This window comes from Panthera leo, chromosome B2 (assembly GCF_018350215.1).
Source record: "Panthera leo isolate Ple1 chromosome B2, P.leo_Ple1_pat1.1, whole genome shotgun sequence".
NCBI lineage: Eukaryota > Metazoa > Chordata > Mammalia > Carnivora > Felidae > Panthera > Panthera leo.
In genome coordinates, this window is record NC_056683.1 from 121,182,132 (window position 1) to 121,205,747 (window position 23,616).

Sequence of the window (23,616 nt, forward strand, 5' to 3'; positions counted from 1 at the left end):
AAGGCAAAGCTTATACCATTATTAACCTTCCACCATTTTCATACGTTACAGCTTTCACTCAAAGAACGTGTTGAGTACACGTGCTGACATGTATTAATTTCAGTTTTAAGCAGATTTTGCTCATCATTTTTACATTTCTACAAGTGCCTATTTTTGGCCAAATGAAATTCGAAATTAATACTCATTCTTTCAGTTCAGTAGGTGAGTTGCAAAATCTATGTTTTGAGGTCCTACATCCAAAATAAGGGTCGCTTAAACTCATTTTCTCACTCACTTGATCTTGATGATATCCATGCCAACCAGCGTAAGACTAACATGATCACCTGCCGCCGCCCAATCAACAGGTTCATCATGCAGAGTGATTCCTGGAAATGAGTAAGAACCAAAGCATACAGTGAAACACCTCAATATCAAACCATAACAACCAAGAGAGCTTGGCTGATTTATGCCTCATCAGTCACTACTCATCATTTTCAATATGAATGGATTGAGAATGAGAAGTGTAACTGTGAGCGTTGAGGAAAACACACTTCCTCTAGACTTGACTCTTCTAGAACACCACCCTAAACATAAAGTGACTTGTATTTGTCCAAAAAAGGCTGATTTCTGCTTATTTAATCAAGGTTTTAAAACTCATTTATACAATTCATTTTATAACTCATTTATACAGCTATTAAACATGCCCCCATTCAAACAGTTCTCTTATATTAATAGATGCGGGCATAATAACGCAGTTCAAATCACTTAATAACATAAAATATGGGACTAGGGGAGGTGTCCAGTAACCCTTAGGGCATCAGTGCTCAGTCAGATGGTACTCTTGACAGGCCCCTTCACTATTCCTGGCTCAAAAGAAATGCTTCCCAGAAAGAGAGAGAGATCCACAATGCTAACTGGTTATAAGAAAAGTGTAAGGAAATTTAATTTAAAAATGATCCCAGGTGTTGCTATACACCTTTATTACCGAGGGATAATCCTGGAGAACAATTACAAAGGGCATTACTCCACTACCTTATTCAAAAGCTATTAAAAGGTATCTCATATTTTCTGATTCTATGGGGCAAATTAATGGGCTAATAGTAAGCTCCTTTCCACTAGAACTTGAACCTTTTGATGAAGACAGTGCATAGGCCAACCACTGTGAAATAGTTCTTGATGGACATATTTTTAGTAAATGATAACTCACCCATATCTTTCTCAAAATACTATTTTTTTCCCATGTAGCATACACTTAAGAAACTCTTAAGTTTCTTTTAGACTTTTTATGAGTTCAAAGACAACTTTAAAAGCTCTGAGACAACCTAGAGTTTTATTTGAAATTTTTATGTATGTATATACCTGCATTAGTCTGGGAGGAGCCATAACTTTTATCAAGGCATCAAAGAGGTTCTTGACTCCAAAAACTTAACAATTATAATATTAAGGAATGTTTGTTAAATTTTCAACTAATTAAATTTAGTTTTTAAATGTAAACTTATTAAAAAAAAATTTTAAAAAAAGGTTGGGGGGGCACCTGGGTGGCTCAGTCGGTTAAGTGTCCAACTTCAGCTCAGGTCATGGTATCATGGTCCGTGAGTTAGAGCCCCGCACCGGGCTCTGTGCTGACAGCTCAGAGCCTGGAGCCTGCTTTGGATTCTGTGTCTCCCTCTCTCTCTGACCCTCCCCCGTTCATGCTCTGTCTCTGTCTCAAAAATAAATAAACATTAAAAAAAAAGGTTTTTTTAAATGTAAACTTAAAGTGATCACATCTGATTTTTGTTATGAAATGTGGAACTGAAGGCAGGAGCTGGCCACTTACAAAGAGATTGCCTTTAGTTCAGGATTTTGAAGAGCTCTCATACTAGAATTTTAATTCGCAATATAAAATTTTGTAGAGGCAATCTATAATCTGATTTTCTCCCTCCAAATATGTTACACTGTCCTATATATGATACTCATCTTCTTAAGGACCTTCTTCATGAGACAGACATCACACAAAGTAGTACTTTTTTAACACTCCAAAAACTCGATGTGTTAATAAAATGAAAACACAATTTAGAACTTCCATTTCTTGGTAGCAGATTTAGTCACTTCTCTCTTTTTAGGAGATGTTACTGGTTAGTGATAGAACTGTTGAGATAGAAGGGTGCACTGAACAATTAAGTAAATCAAGCAAAAGCAACGGAGCTAGAAATTGAGGACTGAGGGGCGCCTGGGTGGTTCAGTCAGTTAAGCACCTGACGTCAGCTCAGGTCATGATTCCCACAGTTCCTGAGTTTGAGCCCTGCATCAAACTCCGTGCTGACAGCTCAGAGCCTGGAGCCTGCTCTGGATTCTGTGTCTCCTACTCTCTCTGGCCCTCCCTTTGCTCACACTCTCTCTCTCTCAAAAATAAATAAAAATTCCAAAAAAAAAAAAAAAGAAAAGAAATTGAGGACTGAGAACCTCCAAGTTGGGTTACAAGAGTAGCCATCAAGGAGTAGGGTATGATCTCAGGTACTTCTTACACAGCTTTCCTTTAAGATTAAAGATAAATGATTAGAGTTTTTCTGGTGGGGAAGGGACAGGAAGAAGAGAGGGAAAGAATGTGGGACTTACAGATGTAAATTATGATTCTGGAGGTCACAAAAGAGCCAGTCTGTAAGGTCCATGATAATTTTAGGACCATGGTTTTAGTTTTAATTCATGTCTGTTGATTATTTTAAAACTTCCTATCTCAAAAAAGCTCATTAACCTACAAAGAAATTAGTATTTCAAAAGTGTTGTTGCTCTTGATCACTTTAAAAAACAGTAAGAGATCTGAACTTGCAAATAATAGATCAATGGAAAAGGATTCTTTTTAAAAAAGCGTGCATTACTTGTCATCTAAATAGAATTTTCATGATCCCTAAACCAGCAGAAAGAAAGAAGCAAAATGGAAATAACTTTGGCTTTCATTCCCCTATTCATCTTTAAATTTGTTCTAAATTGTTACCTAAACAGATATTCATTAATTTCTTAGATTCTAAGAAATCTGCTTTTAAAGTAAGCAAATTAATTTTTAAAAATGTACATTCAAATTTATCATCCAGTCAGGTACAACTCTGGATATAAACTATAATAAGAGTAACAGAGAAAAGTACTGAAATTTAACAACTTTTAACATTCTCAGTATACTGTAATTTAAAATTGCTATAAATTGTTACTTTGAAGTATAAATCAGAATGTCAGGTCTATGTTGAAGTTGGAGGCTTAGCTGGAAACTAGATTAAGGTAAGTACAGAATTATAAACTTTTAAGCAGAATTCAGAACAACAAGTACACTTGTAAAGTCAAAAGATTAGAAAATAGAAATAGTTATTGGTCAGTGTGAAAGGTCACATATTACATGTGGGAAAGCAGTAATTCTGGCACGTTAGCTCAATTTCTCTTTTTAACATTAGGATTCTCTGCATTTGCATCTTATTTTCTTAGGTCTTTCTGCAAAAAACAATTTTTTTTTGGTATAAGCATGATTAAACTGTTAACTGATAGTAATTCTGAAATACAAATTTCAAAACAACTAGTTACTGACTGTTTAGTGCCAGGATGGGGTTAAATTTAATTTCTGCTGCTGAATACTATTTTCAATGTATCTGTCAGGTGTCTATACATCTGGTTAGATCCTAACCAGGCTTTTAGAATCAGTGTCAGGAAAAAAAAAAAAAAAAAAAGAAATGCTACCACAGTTAGAATGTTCTGTGTACATTTATACACACATAGTCACAACAGAAAAAATCGTTTAATGTTTTCACATTTTTATCTTCAACAGTTAGTATCATTTTGACAGTCAGTTACAATTTCACTAAGAGGTTATTTACTTAGGAGTTAATAACTAAACTACTTTTAAAAATCTGCTGTCTCAACTTAAAGGTTTTCAGCAAAAGAATCTTGCAGAGGAATACCTTTCGCAGTACAAGTTTCATTAGGAGGCATTGCTAGTAGTCGGTCACCGGTCTGGATATAGCCAGCTTCAATTTTACCAGTTACACAAAATCCAGATCCTTGATCTGCAAAATACACCCAAATCTTACAACTCATGTAGCCACGTTATCTAATGATTCAAGCTGTTAGCTACGTTTTGTTCCCTAGTAGGTTATATAAAACTAGTAGTTCAATGAACATTTAGCAATGATCATTTCAGAATTTGTAACATTATCTACTAAATAAGACATACCACATTCTACTCTATATCTTCTTACAAATAAAAATATTCATGTTACAAAAAGGGAGATTCATTCCTCTTTCAAATATTTAGTGTTTACCAAGTACCAAGCAATGTGCTAGCCTCTAGGAATAAAGAGATGAAAATATAAGTCCCTACCTGTAAAGGGGTTTTACTCTAGTGAAGAGAAAGACAAAAACAATTACACTGTCCAGAGACAAGTATAACTTAGGATGTACAATGAAAACAGAAAGAGGTACACCGAAGAATTCATGATGAGGGGGAATGACTGCACGTTAGCTGGGCACTCGGGGAAAGAACAAGAGTTTATAAGGTCCTTGTGTATATGGGGAGGGAAAGAAGGAAAACACCAATGACCCAGGATACTATATAAGCAAAGGCAGAGTCATAACCAAATGTGAGATGTACGAAGACCCGTGTGTCACGTATAAGGAATGCTTATGGCACCACATGAGGCAACAGGGGGAGGCAAAGGGCAAACAATAAAGGGACCTCATAAATCATACTCAGGGCTTGAATTTCATCTTCAGTGAAGGAATAGGAAGCCGGTAAAGAAATGTGAACAGAGAAGTAACATGATGGTATTTCGGTGTCAGAGAGGAGGGGAGACTGACTGCAGACTGGAAGCAAACTCAAGAATTTGGGAATAAGTTATGACAGATTGAAGGTGATGAGGTAGAAGAGGGATAAAGGCAAAAAGGGGAAGTCTAAGATGATGGTGCATCAAATGTGAGATAGGAAATTAAGGAACAAGATCCATTTTAGCCTTGGTGAATCTGAAGTGCCTACCAGACATACAGGTGGAGACAATGCATTCCAGGGGGCACCAATCACATCAAATTCCATGAGAATGGGACCCTGGGAGCACACTCCCTGTGGAGATGTCCAGTAGCAGTTACCACATGTATCCGGAAAGTGAGAACAGGTTTGGGTTGGAGATACTGACTTGGGAAGCATCAAGACACAGGAGGTAGATGAGTCATGGATGTCTGTCTGAAAACAGCACGTCAAGTAAGAAAAAGACTGAGGCAGAACATCAGTTAGGAGTCAGAAAAAGAGGAGCCCACAGAGAAGATACAGAGAGGTCTGAGAAATGGACAGGACAGTAAGAGAAAGTGGGTCACAGAAACCAAGGGAGAAAAGTTTCAAGGCGGATATGGCTACCAGCTTCAGAAGTAATGCCAAATTCAAGTAAGATGAAAGACAGAACTGAAAACTCTGTAGGGACTGTGGCAACCAAAGGGTCATTTGGTAACCTCAGCGGGAACATGCTAAGGGGGAGTAGTGTAGGCAGAAGCCAGGAAGCAGCCTGAGAAGAGAGAGAGAATAGCAGGTAAAGAGGTAGAGTTAGCAAACACTGTTATTCAAAACACTATTTTTGTATTCTGTGTGTTAAAGAGATAACAGGCATTTTAAAAAGCATTACCGGTATTTCTTCTGCTACTAGAATGTGGAAAGCTAGTAATAATAATGATTCATTTTAATTTCACTGAATGATTTTTTGGGAAGCACCTTCATTTATTAAACAATTATTAAGCATGTATACGTGGGAGGCACTAGTCTGCACTGAGCTAGGTCCTGCAGATAAAGATACAGAAGAGACAGTACTGGCCCTTAAGGACTCCACAATCTAAGTTCAATAAAAAGCACAGAAACAATTACACTACTGACTGAACAATACACTGACAGAAGATACTGAGAACACAGAAGGACACCTTAGGGTACATGATGGGTGAGCCCATCAGTTACCAAATTATTGCTGCTCAGTTCGAAATCCATTCTGCACTGCCTATTCCATGATAATGGCGATTTGGGAGACCACTGACATCTTTACTGTAATGATTATTCCAACAATTACGTTATACCCTTCCATTTATTAATATCTTTTATTTCATTTCTATTTTATAGTTTTCGAAATAGGGTTTTGTACACATTAAACTGGATGTATTCTTGGGTATTTATTTAATACAACACGTTCTCCAACATGGCCTTCTAAGTTTGCCCTTCCTTGCATCCTCTTCCTCAGCCCTCTGGTACCATATAGAGTTTCCTTACATCTTATAATCACTCTTTTATCATATTAATAATTCTTTGTCTCAAACTTCTCTTTTCAGCTATGGATGGTATCTTTCTCCTGATTGGACCCAGACTCTGCTACAGATAGGTACGAAATGGGCAAGAAAAGAGAAAGACATAGTGGTAACAAAGATTCTGTATTGGTTAAGAAATAGTGAACAATCCAGTTTGGTTGAAGGATACAGAAACTAAAAAGATCTATTGAGAGGGAAAAAAAAACCATGAGGCTAGAAAGATAAAGGGCAAGAGATTTCACACCTGGAAGAAGAGTATGAGCTGAGGAAACGATGTAAGGTGAAGTAAACTGAAGATTTTTCTGGGGAGGGGCATTAAATAACTAGAACTATGCACTTCAAGATTTATTGGGCCTTGATCCTTACGCTGGCATAAAGAAGGGGGAATATGAAGACAATGCAATGATTTCGTCTAAGAAAAGAGGTCAGGGGAAAAATGGAAAAGCAGGGACCGTACTAAAGAAGAACCAGGGAGGCAGCGCTTACCTTTGAAAACATCAGATACACATAATCTAAAAGGCTTATCAACAGATCTCTGAGGCGGTTTGAAGGAATCTGGAAAAAAATGGTAAAAACCAAGGTTTAATTTAAAAGTAATTCTTGACTCAGGTCTAGTCGGCCCATTGTCATCCCATGTCTCCTAGAAAATAATTTTCTTTTATACTTACTAATAGCAAATTGACTCTCATTCATCTAGCATTTTGTGGTTTATGAAATGTTTTCATATACGTTATCTCATTTAATGTCAACAACCATCTATTGGTTAGGTAGGCACGAACCTCAGTAATTAAATAAGGGAAATGGAGTTGAAATTTAGTTGAAATACTGCAGAGGATTTCAAAACTACTACTCTAGCTCTTCTGACTATAAAACCTATGCTTTTTCACACACATCACTTGTCTCCCATCCAGAACTCTAAATGACAACATCAAGCTTATAATGTACTAAATTCTTACCAATTTGTTCTAATAAACATAGTCCTTTATACCATTTTGTGAGTTCACTTGATTGAGATCTTGTGATTAGATTTTCACCACTGAGACCACTTGTAGGGATGAAAGCTACATCACTCTCCTATTAAAAAAGATTGAATATATGAAACTTAATACAACACTGTTTTCAAAAGGTAAGAGACCCACCATTACCATGCTGCACCAAGTTTGTAAAAGCAACAACATACTTTTTAAAAAGTAATAGAGGGGCACCTGAGTGGCTCAGTCACTTAAATGTCCTTTGGCTCAAATGATTTTGGCTCAGGTCTTATCTCACAGTTTGTGGGACCAAGCCCCGCGATGGGCTCTGTGCTGACAGTGCACAGCCTGCTTGGGATTCTTTCTCCCCCCCTCTCTCTCTACCCCTCCCCTGCCTGCACTGGCTCTTTCTCACTCAAACATTTAGTAATAGAAATCACAGAACTACAGCCTTGAAGTTATCTGATCCAACAGTTTTCAACTTTTTTGATTTTTGTAAGAAACTTACAAATTTGTTCAAAACACTCAAGCACTTTTGTTGGGCAACAAACGCTTTGCTAGAGAAATTCCTCTCCACTAGTTTCCACTGCAGTGGAAGTGTGGTTTCCACTCCTCTGGTACCTCCCTAAACCTATCCACCTAATTTAATAGCTGGAGAAAAGTCTTTTACTTATGTTAAATCCAAGCCAAGTTATAAAATATGTGCAATTTTCTAAGGCAAAGTAATCCTAAGAATATAAGATATACAAAAGACCAGGCAGAAATAAAAACAAACAGAATTAAACATACTTAATAAGACAAGAGCAATCAGTAAAATGAGACTTAAGGTACCAAATAAATTTAAATTTATCTTACCTTAAAACCCGCTTGTTTAAGAAAGTGCCCAAGTTTTCCAGTAATCTCTTGAAACCTTTCTTGTTGCCAATTAACCTGACAAAGATTCAATTTTTAAAACTATGCTTCAGATTATGCTATAAATAAAATTTAAATTTCTGCAACAAAATATTAAAAAGTCAAGACTACAAAATAAAAATATAAAATCTATTAAATATGAAATCTATTAAAATTTAAACTTGGAATATCAGATCTTACTATTAATATGATCTAAAAATAACTTTCCCTACAACAGAAAACCTAGAAAGAAACTGCAAGACATATAGAATTTTTTGTATATAGCTATAAGTGATTTCAAATTTGGGGAGACAGAGTGAAGGATTCATTAAGTTATGCTCAGACCAACTGCTGATGTAAAATAAAATTACTGATGCACCCCCACCGCAAGCCAAATAGACTAAAAATGTATGTTATATGAACTCTATCTAACAATATGCATGCTGTAGTATTTAGAGGTAAGTGTAACAACGTGTGTAACTTACTTGGAAATTCTTGTCAAAATAAGATGAATTAATAGGGAGACACAGGGGTAGATAAGACAAAGATGAGATCAGTAAGTAGGAGAATCTTAAGTAGAGGGTATAGTATGGTATTTATCGTAAAACTCTCTCCACTATTTTTTTCCTAATCTTTACATTTGAAAATTTTCGTACTAAAACACTGGGAAAAATAAAAAGTATGTGTAACAATAATACTGTAAAAGAACCATGTAGAAAATTGTAAGTAAGTATCTGATCCCAAGGTAAGAAAATACCTAAGCATAAAGAATAAAAAAAAAAAATATGCTTATAAACTTGACTATATGTCAAAAATAAACCATAAATAAGTTGAAAAGTAAAATAACTGGGAAAAATACCTAAGACAAGATAAAGGATTAATATCTATATAAGTAAATTATACATAAAAATCAGTAAGAAAAAAATGTTTCAAAAATAAGCAAATTATATAAATAATTCCCAAAATAAAACCATAAATGGTTAATAAATATACAAAGTATATTTAAATATTATTAACATTCACTAAAGAGTAGGTTAAAAAACAAAAAACATGTTTGGCAGTGCCTGGGTGGCTCAGTTGGTTAAGCGTCTGACTTCAGCTCAGCTCATGATCTCAAGGTTTGTGGGTTCGAATTCCGTGTCAGGCTCTGTGCCGACAGCCCAGAACCTGGAGGCTGCTTCGGATTCTCTTTCTCCTTCTCTGTCTGCCTGTCCCCTGCTTGTGCTCTCTCAGTCTCTCAAAAACATTTAAAAAAAAAAAAAAAAAAGCATTAAAATAAATTTAGGAGCGCCTGGGTGGCTCAGTCAGTTGAGCATCTGACTTCAGCTCAGGTCATGATCTTGCAGTTCATGAGTTCGAGCCCCGCGTCAGGCTCTGTGCTGACAGCTCAGGGCCTGGAGCCTGCTTAGGATTCTGTGTCTCCCTATTTGTCTGCTCCTCCCCTGCTCATACTGTCTCTCTCTCAAAAATAAATAAAGATTAAATAAATAAATAAATAAATAAATAAATAAATAAATAAATATGTTTGGCATATCAAATTAGAAAATAATCATTTAATAACAGCAGTGTTGATAAGAGTTTGGGAAAATGACTACACCATATGTGCCAAGAGTAAATACCAGAAGATTTCTTGAAGGCATTTTGATCATACATAGCAAGTCTTAAAAATGCATATGCCCGTAGGCCCAAACATTTTCATAAAATAAACAATTTCTAAATACACTACACACACACACACACACACACACACACACACGGAAATATTCAAAAGTCGGGGATTATTTGAACAAGTTATAGTATTTTTTTAAAATAGACTAGAATAAAGCTATAAAAACAAGCTGTTTATACAAAAATTAATTACTTAGAAACATGCACAAGAACATTATCAATTTTTTTAAAAAGGAGCTAACAAAAATAACACGATGTTATGAAGAAAAATATTTTCATCTATAAAAATAAACTGGATGGATGCACAAAACGAAAAGTTAAAAGATTTTGGGGAAAAAAAGAGAGTTGGAAATATGGGTTATTTTGGGTTTCTTTACACTAAATTCATTGTGTATTATTTTAACCAAAAACAATTTTAAAAACTTAACTTTTTAAAATTATCTCCGAAAATGAGAAGACATCTTCTTGCTTAAAAATCACTAGTATTTCATTTATTTAATACCAGGATCGTGCGTTTTTTTTAACTATGGTAACCAAACTAGTAAGATGTACACTAGCCACATCCGAGGTCATCGATACGGCAGAAGAACATTTTAGTTAACGTCTACAATGAATTCTCAGTCGCCTTCAAATACCTGATCCATCTTATTGACTGCAACCGCAAGCTGAGTTACTCCAAGAGAACGAACCAAGAGGCCATGTTCTCGTGTCTGTCCCCCGGTCTCAAATCCAGCTTCAAACTCTCCCCTGCTGGCGTCTACAACTAAAATGGCTACATCCGCCTAAGAAAAAAGAAATAATCAAAATTAGAAATAATGTCACAGCATTTTAATTCAAAGGACAAATTAGTCAATTAGTTGTGGTCAGATTTTATTTATTTTTTTTAATTGTGGTCAGATTTTAATGGCAGACTCTAACCTGACACCAAACCCTAAAGCAAATCAAACGAAAGAATTACATAGATGGATTAAAACTTAAATATTAAAAAAACTAGCATGTGGCCAAAAATAACGATACAAAGAATTTAAAAATTCCCATATTTGATTATATAACAATTAAAATATCTAGACAAAGGAGGGAAAACATAAGCACAATTAAAACGTAAGTAAACTGAGGGGCGCCTGCGTGGCTCAGTCAGTTAAGCCTCCAACTTCGGCTCAGGTCATGATCTCACGGTTTGTGAGTTCAAGCCCCTCATCGGGCTCTGTGATGACAGCTCGGAGCCTGGAGTCTGCTTCGGATTCTGTGTCTCCTTCTCTCTCTGCCCCTCCCTCACTTGTGCTCTGTCTCTATCTGCCTCTCAAAAATAAAATAAATGTAAAAAAAAATAATAAAATAAGTAAACAGGGATAGGTATTGGTAAAAATTATAATCTTAATATGAAGCCTTTACTAAAATAGGAAAAAAAAAAAAAAAGACATAGCTCTGCAGAGAACTAGATAAAGAATACAAGCAATTTGCTAAAGAAGAAATATAAATGGCCAAGAAACATTAAAAAATTCAAATTCAGGGGCGCCTGGGTGGCTCAGTCAGTTGAGCGTCCGACTTTGGCTCAGGTCATGATCTCCCTCTCTCTCTGCCCCTCCCCTGTTTGCTGGCTCGCTCACTCTCCCTCTCTCAAAAATAAATAAATATTTAAAAAATAATAATAATTTTTAATTCAGATTCACTATAAACAAACAAACAAAGGGCATTTAAAAATACATCAATATATTATTTCCTTCCCTATTTCTAGAAATCACATTAGGCCAGATTTATAAGACAGAACGATTTACTGTAGGCCAGGGTGTCTCATTAGACAGGCATTCCTATGCAGTGCCTGTGTAAGGGTGCAAACAATCTGGAGGGCATTTTCACACTAAGTATCAAGAGCCTTAAAATTATATATATCTTGCTTCCTGCCAATTCCACTCGTAGGAATTTATCCTAGAGAAGTAATTATGAATCTACACAAAGATATTTATCAGAGTACTATTTATCATGATGAAAAACTGAATAAACGCATTACCAAAAATAGCATATTCACCCTCTACGGCCAAGAAAAAGAACCTTGACTTAGCACAGTCTCCTAACCTTTCTGCAGTATTTTGGGAATCAGGTGAAAGACATTTTTTCCTCTCATATGCCATTTACACACACACACAAAAAAAGGGAAAAAGCTAACCTCAGCCTTAGCTCCTTTTCCTCTAGCTTTAAATTAACACTAGTTTTACAGGTTCCCACTATTCTTTTGTGTTGATGCTTCTTTCTGTGTCTCCACTTGCATCACGTGGATGCAGTCTCTGAAAATTTGCAGGAAAGTCTGTGCAATCATAGGTGTTCCTCCATATTCATTATCATCAATTATTTCTGTCAATGCATTGTCGGGACATTCTTTAAAGGAACACTCTTTCATTTTTTCCCCTTTGCAGGCTTACCTGTTCTAACAGAGATCTGGTCTTCTCTAACCCAGGATAGACTGACTAACTCTGACAGTACCCCCCTGAGCTACCTCAGACAGGTACTTGATAAGCACTCTCTCGAGGGTCCTCTTACACTCCGTCCACATGAAACGCTCTGGCCTTTGGGTCAGAACAGAGTCCACAATAGCATTTCTCTTTGCTGTTTCCTCAATGACACTTTGTTTATGCTACCCAGTTTTTAAAGAATTTCACATGAACTGCCATATAATCCTCACAATGAGAAATAAAATGGCCATAAAGTGAGTAAAAAATATATCAGATACTTTGCTCTGAGCAGAACTTTATAATGAAATTAGAAGTATCATGCACATACTTTGGTGGGGGCAATTTACACTATGATTTCTATTCTTCTTCCTTTTATTCCTACCCAACTACTTCTGCCCTTCTTCTCCTCTCAAGTGCAGCATTCATTTCCAATCCTTCATGACTTAAAATACGGACCCATAATTTCTTCAATGAGATCCAGTTCTTTGAACAAGGATTCTTGTTTAAGAGCACAAGCCAGAGCAATTCATGTCAAAACCAGCTCTCTCACTCATCTGTACTCACTAACAGGTCTCCCACCTCAGGCAAACATTGTCTAATCTTGTCAAGGGTCAATTTACTTGTATGCAAGTGTTGAATCACGATATTGTACACCTGAAAATAATTTTACACTGTTAACTAACTGGAATTTAGATAAAAACTTTAAAAAAAGAAAAAAAAAAATCTACTCCCTTCACAGAAACACTGAAGGGTAATATATAAAGCACCCAGCCCTGACCTTCCAAATCCTAGGCTCAGTAACTGTAAATCTCTTTCTAATCAGGTTTTGCCACCAGCCGTCAAGTTTTATTTGTTTTCTTAGGTTAAAATTTGAAATTCATTGAATGAGCATGAAGATATCTAAGGCAGTAAGTATTCTTCCTAATTCACTCTATTACATATCTCCAAAAAATTGGGGGGCAATTTCTCTCTTCTTTCATGCAACAGCTTGTTTTGGGGAGCTCACATGCCCCTACATTTTCAAGGAAGCCCTTCCAGCACTAAAAAGAGATCTTCCCTCGTCACGTATACTGCATGTATTCTTCTTGTAGTACATTTGTGTTAGCCTTTTGTCTTTACAAAGTTTACCTTCCTACACTGTGATTTCCTTGAGGACAGGCAGCATACCCCATATTTTTCTTTGTATCTCTAAAAGCCGACCCCAGTATTTTGCACACTAAGTTACCTAATATTTTGAGTCTATTTCTTCATTTGTCATATAACAGAATTCGATTAGATACTTTCTGAAGTCCTTTCCTATCCTAATTCCATTAGGAGCTTGGAATAAATGATCATTATGATTATTCTGGATTCCAAGATTCTAGGATTCAAAGACACTTTACTGTAACCACTTGTTTTGATGTTTGCCTTTCCCATTAAACTATCAAAATGTGCTTTGCAGTTCATCATATCCCTATATTGCCTACCACAGTGCTTGGCACACAGTAGGCATTCAGTAAGTATGCACTGAAAGAAACACACACACACACACACACACACACACACACACACTGAAACAAAAAGAAAAATATATTGTATCCTTTAGTAAAGAGAAAAATATATTGTATTCTTTGGTCATGATCTACACTACTTTAAAACAGGGATGGGGTTAACTGGCTGACTCCTGTTGGCAGAGCATACAACTCTTGGTCCCAAGGTTATGGGTTTGAGCACCACGGTGGGTACAGAGATTAATTAAAAATAAAATCTTTAAGGGATGCCTGGGTGGCTCAGTTGGTTAAGCGTCTGACTGGCTCAGGTCATGATCTCACAGTTCGTGAGTTCAAGCCCTGCATCAGGCTCTGTGCTGACAGCTCAGAGCCTAGAGCCTGCTTCGGATTCTGTGTTTCCCTCTCTCTCTCTGCCCCTCCCCTACTTGCATTCTGTCTCTCGCAAAAATAAACAAACATTAAAAAATTAAATATTTAAAAATAATATAAAATAGGGAGGATGTGTACTTTTATTGTAAGGATTAAACTAAATGCATACAAAACACCTAATACAGTGTCTAGCCCATATTTGGTATTCAATCCAGAGTAATAATTATTTTTCAATCTTCATTATCTTGTTCAGTCCACAGACCTTAAATTAATATTCTGAAATTATATCTCAACTTTCTAAACCAGAGTATTTTCTCATTTATCTTCAAATATATTCAAATTTATTCATATAAAATCCTTTTTAGGTTGACGAATGCTCATATTAACATTCCATTTAAATAGCTGTTAAGAACTCAGAAAATGGCCAAATGCTTACCAAGTGACAGGCAAACTTCTGAACTCTTCATATTTTCCAACAATCATCTATTATTAAAAAAAATTGATGGCCTCTATGTGCAGGGTTATTCCCAATGTTTTAATTATTTATTTAAAGATATTACCTTTGATTTTTTTCAGTATCCTTAAGAACCATGTAATTCTATAAATTGCAATGGTTGTTTAATCCTGTAAAGAAAGTAAATGGGTGCCTGGGTGGCTTAGTCTGTTAACAGTCTGACTTCGGCTCGGGTCATAATCTCATGGTTCATGAGTTCGAGCCTCTCATTGGGCTCTCTGCTGTCAGCACAGAGCCCACTTCAGATCCTCTGTCTCCCCGCTCGTTTTCTCTCTCTTTCAAAATAAATAAATAAACTTCAAAAATAAATAAATAAATAAATAAACCGCAGGGCAAAACTCCCAAGCTTCAGTACTTCTGCATAAATCAGCTCTTTAAGAAGATACAGGCCTTGACTATAAATACAGTAAAAAGGCAGATACTTAAATATTCACTCCAATTTATTAATATGATATAAAGCTATAACTCATTAACACTTTATCATTATTTTTACTATAAGAAATCCACAGCTTTTATACACTTGCTTCTATATCATAATTAGAAAAGGTTTTATATAGTACCAATAAGATCATAAAAATACAGTATGTCTCTATTTTTTCAAATTTTTCCAAAAGTTAAAAATTTTTAATTTACAATATTTTTTGTTTGTTTGTTTTAATTTTAAGTCCTAGTATAGTTAACATACAGGGTTATATTGGTTTCAGGTGTACAATATAGTGACTCAACACTTCTATACATGACCCTACACGCATCACGGTAAGTGTACTCTTTAATCCCCATCACCTATTTCACCCATCCCCCACCACCTCCCCTCTGATAACCATCAGTTGTTCTCTATATCTAAGAGAGTGTAGAATTATAACCTCAGCATCAGGAAATTTTATATACAATCGGTGTACTATAATTCAGGAAATATCTCGTACCTGGGCTGCTCCTGTAATCATATTTGGAATGAAATCCTTATGGCCTGGAGCATCCATTAGTGTAATAACTTTGGTTGTGGTCTCAAACTTTGTCATACCAACATCCATTGTTACTCCCCTTAAAGAAATCAAAATGGTTAGAATGCATTATAGAAATAATCAGTGCTACCACGGATTAAATTATTTAATAATATAGGCTAAATGACAGTCTAAATTCCTAAGTAACAATGGGAATTTTATTACCTAGTCTATTATTTTGACTAATCAAGGTATCATTTGGGACTAGAATTTCTGCTATAATACAATTACACTTGTATAGCTTGAAAATAAGGTTGTGGACGCAGCAAAGTTTAATCAAAATGCTGGGTATTTCCCATTCCTGCCCCCACCCCCTTTTTGGTAAGAGACAATGCAGACTGTGAACAAAGAAAGATATGTGGGGACATCTCTGGAAAATGAAACAATAAATACTGAACAGGAGAAAAGATAAAGTTAAGAATGACCACTATCAGGAGGTAGTTTTCCTCATCTTCTAATGTAGATGTTTCACTAATTATAAATTTATAAAACTTTCATTTGCAAGGTAGGTAGGTCAGTATGTTACACATTTAGAAAAAAGAAAATATCAAAGGAGATAGCAATTTTTTCAAAAAATCAAGAGAGATAAATAGTAGTTTGTTTCACATCACATTTCATCCTTCTTGGAAACCAACACGGTGCCTCTTAGCTATAAAACAGTAGGTTCAGATTTTAAGAAAGCCCACGGAGGGTCTATGTGGGTACTGAGTCTTTCCAGATGTCAGGAAAGGGAAATCAGGTGGGCAATAAACTGGGTAATCATTCATCTTGGTTTGCCCCAAATAGTTCAGAATAATGAATGAGCACTACCCTACTACCAAGGGTTCTGACGATTATAATAAATTATATGTCCACCCTAGCATAGCAGTAAGGTAACTGTGGGTCTCCTTGATCATATCATTCTAGTCTAATCTGAAACCATGGGCTTGTTGACGTGGTAAAAATGATGCTTAGTTCTAATAATCCTCAAATAATTGCCTAGAATACTGATGAACCAAGACTTATTCTGAGCTCCTGCCTAGACTTTCAGCAGAATACACTCCTTTGAGCCAGCTCTGGTCTGCATTTGTCACACTAAGGATATAAAATTCATTTATGTTCAATATTAGATCAGAACAGAAGATTTATAAATATTTAACATGGTGGCATAAGTAACACACTGTATTTTTGAAATGCTATTAATGTTAAGAGTTTAACTCACAGTAGTGAGTTAAACTCTCATTATGTATCTAGAAGCATCCGCTATCTACATATAAAATGAAAGAATACTCTAAAATTGCATCATACTGAGCAACAGACAACTAAAAAGCCATATATTTTAACAATATGTTTCATAAACTGATAAGTGAAAATTATTTAGTCTTCTAACATTGACATCATACAAAAGTGCCACTGTTTTCAATATTCATTTTCCAATTTTTCTTATTAGGTTGGAAAACAAGCTTATGACCCTATATAGAATAAAAAAGATACCTACCAGGAAAAAAAAAAAAAAACAAACCCACCATGGTATAAAATTCTGTTTATCAAAAGAGCTACGGAATATTGTGACTCCTTTTATTAAGAATTGCCTTATATTATAACACATACTATTCAAGACTCCGAAAAAATAAATACGCACTTTTTTAAAGTATGAAAATCTAAATATATCCTCTGATATTCAGAAGGAAGATAGGAAACATGCAATAATTTCTTTGTTGATTTAGGACTTTCAGAGGACTTCAAAGTCTTTAGTCATTACTTTGACACAGTCGATAATCTCGCCATTTCACTTAATTATTAGGTGTCCTCTTTCTTTCCTGAAAAAGATGCCACTGCGCCCCCTCATCCCTGACAGTTCTAACATGATAAATATCACTACTCTAAAAAGACTTGTTCAAAAGAAATACTTTGGCCAGAAGTCTATGAGTAGCTGTTCTCTCCTGCAGAGTTAGCATTGGGCACAGTAACAGATACAGGAGTAATTGACTAGATTAAACCTATATGGTAGGAGATAGGTTGTTTTTTTATAATATAATTTATTGTCAAATTGGTTTCCATACAACACCCAGTGCTCATCCCAAGGTAGGAGATAGATTTAATTACTTGTTAACTCTATCTCATAAAAACATAGTACAGAAAGTATAAAGATGAATTAAAGTGATAATTTAAACTTACTGGTCATTTTAATTTGAGACAGAAGACAGTTTACTACAAAAAGTTATCTTTCCTTAAAGTCACTTGATATAAAATTAACAGTTTTATTCATAATTTTAATTCAAAATCAAGTCAACTTGACATACACTGAGGGAAGTGACAACTGAAACTTCTCTCACAGAATAAGTAGCTAAGAGTTCTTACTGCCTTTTTCTGAGTTTGCTTTTTAATTTTTTGATAAACATCCTTTTAAACTATTCTCATAGAATTTGGAAGAGTAGAAAATGTATATAGATACAATGAAAGCTATCATAAAAATATTTCCCTGATAATTAAAAGCTTTTCTCTAAAAAAAAGTTTCTAAAGTATTTCATGTTTTTTTCCACACATATTCAACACATATCGCATACTTATTTAAAAGATTATGTATATCATTTCAAACTGAAAATTTTGAAATATAGTGACTACCTTTCCCTTTCTTCGCCAGTCTCATCCAAGACCCATGCATATGCAAACGAAGCTTTGCCAGCCTTTTTAGACTCCTGTTCATACTTATGCATAGTTCTTTTGTTTACATTACCCAGAAGATAAAGCATATGGCCCATCAGAGTACTTTTCCCAGCATCAACATGACCTAAGGAAAATTGATTCAAGATTAATACTAGGTACAATTTCCAGATGTTGTTCACATAGAGGCATTGCAAGAATATGTAATCCGATAGCTCATGTCAGTGTTTAGAGTAGTAAGTACCAAGTTTTATCAAAGGATAGTTAAAATAAATGGAGAAAAAAAAAAGAGCATCTCTTTAGAGAGGGGGGGACGTTTCCTTGACTTTTGGAAATTAAACTGTCAATAAGACATGCCACTTTCAAAATGTTCACAAAACGAACGTGCCACAAGCAAGTCTAAGGACCTCCTTGGTGATGTGGCGTTATGTCACCCGGGGTGACTAGCAAGCATTACGATGCAATGCCTCCCTGCTTAGGTCCATTTACACCCATACAGAAACTCAGACTGGGAATGAGTCTGCACGCTGCCACCAGAAAGCTGCCGGGCCGAAGCAGAGGTGACCAACCATCCAGAGGAACAAAGGGCATTACCAATGACTACCAAGTTGAGGAGCTGCTTCCCTCCTTGCCGCTTCTCCAGTTCCGCTTTCACGTCTATTTGCTGCCTCAGCTTGCCGGACTTTTTCACTGGTGTTGGTGCTGAACTCTGCTCTTCTGATGTTTGAATGGTGTGGGATGGAAGAACTGATTTAGAAACAGTGTCAAGAACATCAGAAGGAGCAATGCCGGTTTCTTCACTAAGATGGCCTTTTTGAGGCGTGTGGAAACTATGACCATTTTCTTCAGTTACTCTACAGAAAGCAGAGACAGAAAAAAAGTATTTAAACCAACTCAACTGGCATCCTATAATGTCAGAAGGGCAGAGAAGCTGTCTGTTCTCATTTCTTACCTTTGGAGACCAAAAATGATCTCCGCTAAGTGGCCAATCAATGAAGGTGGAAATGATAAGTAGCTAGACCCAAAGCCCACAAACAGACTTGGAAGGTCCCAGGAGAGAAAGAGTCTATCAAAAACTGAGGTAAGAAGAAAATATCCTGTAAAATAACTGAATTCAAGCCCATAGCCTTGGCCATATAATCCTATCAAAACAGATGGCATAAAGGAGATATTTTGTAAAACTTGGCATCAAATGTATTCCTAAAGTAGTATTAAAAAAAAAATTGGGTTTATCCCTAACTCATTCTTCCAACAGGACAGAGACCATCTGTTTCACTCAAATACCATCTTTAAAGGAGGTGTTTCTGAATGTTTACATTTTCTTAATACTTTCAGCAAAGAAGCTTTTAATTCATTAATTCAACAAGATACCTGATCTTCTAAAAACTACAACTCACAACTGGCATTGATGTTGAAAAGAAAAGATACAGATAAGAAACTGATCTACTAATCCCAAAAGTTTACCATCTAGTGAGGGACTCAAATACATAAGGTAGAAACAAGGCCACCTAGCATAACTTGTTTTCCCTTTGATAATGATGATACCCTCACAAGTAAACACTGATCTTAGTTCATTAGCTCTTTGACCATTATCTACAGAAACTGTATCCAGTGCTATCCCATGGGCATCTAGAAGCAACACGATCTAATCAACCAGACTACGCTATACTTAACGTTCCTTTCAATGACATAGATAAAAATTAGGACCAAGAACAAGTTAAATTGCAAGTTATTAAAAATGAGACCAACTCTATCCAATTCACTTTGGAACTGGCAAAGAATTATACACAGTAAGCAGTTTATGTGAGAATAGTAAATCTATTTTCTTCTTGCACGCTGTAACAAAAACGACTCAGGGCAATTTTATATGCTCAACGCTGACCTTTCATCCTAGGCCTCAGGAAAGAGTCACATTAGTTATATTTGCAACTTTACTAAAACCTCGCATCCACTCCTACTTTCTCTTGCTTTTGAAATCTCTACTAACAATTCTGGTGTTCATTTGCTAACACTGCTTAGAAAGATTAGCTTCATCTTGAACCACAGCAAAAAAATTTAAGTTTGTGGAAAAGGTTCCAGTTCTTTTGAAGGATTCCAACAGGCTAAATTAAGTGAAATCTTAGACTATAATTTGCAAACATTTGAATGACCACAGCTTCTAAAACCAAAACATGACAACTGTGCATCACAATTTCTCGTTTCAAATCTCTGTTTGTAGTTACAGAAGCTTTTCTTCAAAGGAAAGCTTACGTTAACTCCTGTATGGAGAAGAGATCCAAGCAGAATGGCTATGGCTGGCAGAGCTCAGTGGGCCCAGCACAGGAAGAGCTTCACAAAACATGGGTCTGACTTGAACATTTCCTTTACGATTCAGTAACAGAAAGGTTTGCTTTTCTCTTGGTTTCACAAAAACAGTCCCTTTCAAGTAAATCCTAGGTAAAATGCAAATCAGGTCACTGAATCGTACAGTGTTAGAAGGAAGTGACCAAAGTAAACAGAAAAGCATCCTAGGTAAGTCTGTGCTCAGGAAAACCGTCTGAAGGTTTATTATCACGAAGTAAAAGTCAGTATTTTTAAGATTTTGAAAAATCTCTAAGATGAGGCTTAAAAATGACCATTCTGGATGGCACCTGGGTGGCTCAGTGGGTTAAGCATCCAACTCTTGATCTTGGCTCAGGTCATGATCTCACAGTTGATGGGATTATGCCCTGCTGTCAGTGCAGAACCTGCTTGGAATTCTCTCTCTCCCTCTCTCTCTGCCTCTCCCCTGCTCATGTTTGCTCTCTTTCTCTCTCTCTCTTCCCCTCCCTCTCAAAAATAAATAAATAATTTTTTTTTTTTAAATGACCAATTTTGTAACTACTGACTGATGAAAGAAAGAATAAGTTGGCTGAATGTTTTTTCAGGTGCTTTCTGATATAATTTTGTAAACTTACCTATTATTATCATATGATTATTCTGGGTTTTTTTTCCCTAAACCATCTTTCCAAAAGTGGGAATATTTCTACATGAATCTAGAGGCTTTCTTTCTCGTTGAGTTATTTAAATGAGACTAGGAAGCTAATAATTTAGATTTAAGAGTATTTGTCCTCTATGCAAGGTTCAAACCATTTATACTTAAATAAGCTTTGTCTAGAGAGGTATTTACCATCTTTAATATTAGTGAAGAAAAAGTTTGCTATCTCATTTCTTCTAAGCAATGCATTACCCTTTTTTACAAGCCGTCACTGGGAATCACACTGTGTCGATATTTATGCTGCTGAAATCTCGACTCAGAAGTGTTTTTTTATGTTTCTCTGCGCTTTCTCAAGATCAAATCAGAATAACAGCCTAAGTATAATCCCTAACAAGTCCTATATAAGTATTTGAACAAATATAGCTTGGTCCTTAAGCAATATTATGTACTTGTGAGTAACCTGATCTGTACCTACAGACCTTTCATGTTCTGATGATGTCTCTTATAGAGCTATATCAAAGTACTAACTCACAGGCTGTTTTTTCACCTTTACATATTTACGTATTTCCAAGTCTGTTTTTAAAATAAAATGTATTTCCCCAAGGACTCTGATCAATGAATATTTAAACAACTATTCTATGAAAGAAATACAATGATGAGCATTAATGGCCCTGCCCTCATGAAGCATATAGTCTGAAAGGCTTGCATCACACTTGTAAAGTAATACAAAGTTAGGCTGTCAATAATTATTTACTTGTATTTACTATTTTTCTCTTGATCATTTATTATCCATTATTTCCTCTAATTATTCCCATAGATAACTATGCATTTACTTCTAATGTGAATTGGGGCTTATTTACATGTTGCTTTCTAAGACTTCCAAAACATTCTGCATTAAGATTATAAAATCCTTAGAATAAGAATTGCATATTCTGGGTTTTTTTTTCCTCTCTCAATGAAAATAATCCCATAATGGGATTAAATGGTTCCCAAGACATAAGGATAAAAAAGAAATTTATGATTCCAACAACCCAACCCCAATGCAGAGAGAAAAGACATACATTTAGGTTTTGGTAACTAAATCAGGATTCAAAATTATTTTAAGTGACTGAAGTTACCCAAATTAAAATGTAACTTTTTCATTCATCCAATGTCCTAGATATGGAGTTCTTTCCTGCACTGAATTAGAATAAGTTCATCAATTTAAGATTCTTCACAACTAAGACTCATGAAACTTCCATTAATTTAGATAGAAGAATGTTTTAAGGGAAAAAAATTGAGGCTACTTAGTTTATATTTCTTAAAATTAAAAAAAAAATCCTCTATTCTTTGTTTACATTTGATAACAGCAAATCTTACCTATCTAAATGGCAGACAAAACATATACAATTTATAAGTAATAGATTTAAGAAAATTTTAAAGAGGCTCTATTAAAGTTAATGTTTTTAAACTGTGCTATTAAGTCTCAAGCAACCAACTTCCCTTCTCTACAAAAACTCCTGGGAGAATCCTAAAGACAGTGATAAATGAGTGCTACTAATATAGGATTTATCATTTCTCACCAGATTTGAAATTCTAGGTATGTTTCATTTCATATTTTATGCCCTTGTTCTAGTGGCCCACTTTAGTCAACCTGAAAATCTAAAAGAGTTTAAATATCATAGTCAGAAAAACTTTTTAAATTCATGATTCCATGACATTGAATTCCCAAACACTGCTTACCTACGCCATCTAGTGGCAGAAGGATTCCGTATCTCACAGTGTTAGATTTCACAAAATATGCTTTTTTATGTTAAGTAGCTAAAAATCGTTTAGTTTACATGAGGACACTGACAACGAGATAGACTAAGTCATATACATAATTTAGAATCAATCCCTTTTCTTTGTACCATGCCATTCTGAGAACGCACGATACTTCAATGTTAATGACACATCATGCAAAATTAAAATAGTTCTCTTACAGTCAAATACAAGACAGTACCAATTTCAAATAAAAAGGTGGGGGAGGGTTAAAAACCTTACCCAGGCACTTCAAATCCCATAGTTTGCTTCTTTCCGGACACGGTCATTTTAGCAACTTTTGGCACAATTTCAGATTCACTGTGAGATGACTGGGAATCTACTGATTTTCCTAATTAGAGAATAAATACACAAGACTAATTAATTAAAGTTGATTTCTAGAAATATTTGTTACACATTACATATTATATGAATATATCATATGGTAATTAAGTTTTATGTAATTTATATCTTTAAACATATTCTTTTCTCTAAAAAAATTTAGTGGAACATTAAAATGTTGAAATTCTTTTGTCACCCTACATTCTGGGAAATCCCCTACTACTGGGACTATGCTATGCTTAACCTCTACCAAATCTCTTCCTAATTTTGAA

At 35.4% G+C, this 23,616-nt stretch overlaps 1 protein-coding gene across 4 annotated transcripts in view; it reads right to left on the reverse strand.

The window, feature by feature from the left end:
• Positions 1-23,616, reverse strand: part of HBS1L (HBS1 like translational GTPase) — an 86,569-nt gene that overhangs the window by 12,144 nt on the left and 50,809 nt on the right. For all 4 annotated transcript variants that reach the window (XM_042939888.1, XM_042939892.1, XM_042939891.1 and 1 more), the window contains 10 exons: positions 23,246-23,354; positions 18,862-19,121; positions 18,229-18,394; positions 15,547-15,664; positions 10,439-10,585; positions 8,100-8,174; positions 7,230-7,347; positions 6,760-6,828; positions 3,903-4,007; positions 275-365 (listed from right to left, as the gene is read on the reverse strand). In XM_042939888.1, coding sequence (XP_042795822.1) covers positions 275-365; positions 3,903-4,007; positions 6,760-6,828; positions 7,230-7,347; positions 8,100-8,174; positions 10,439-10,585; positions 15,547-15,664; positions 18,229-18,394; positions 18,862-19,121; positions 23,246-23,354 — 1,258 coding nt within the window. The remainder of the gene's footprint in view (positions 1-274; positions 366-3,902; positions 4,008-6,759; positions 6,829-7,229; positions 7,348-8,099; positions 8,175-10,438; positions 10,586-15,546; positions 15,665-18,228; positions 18,395-18,861; positions 19,122-23,245; positions 23,355-23,616) is intronic.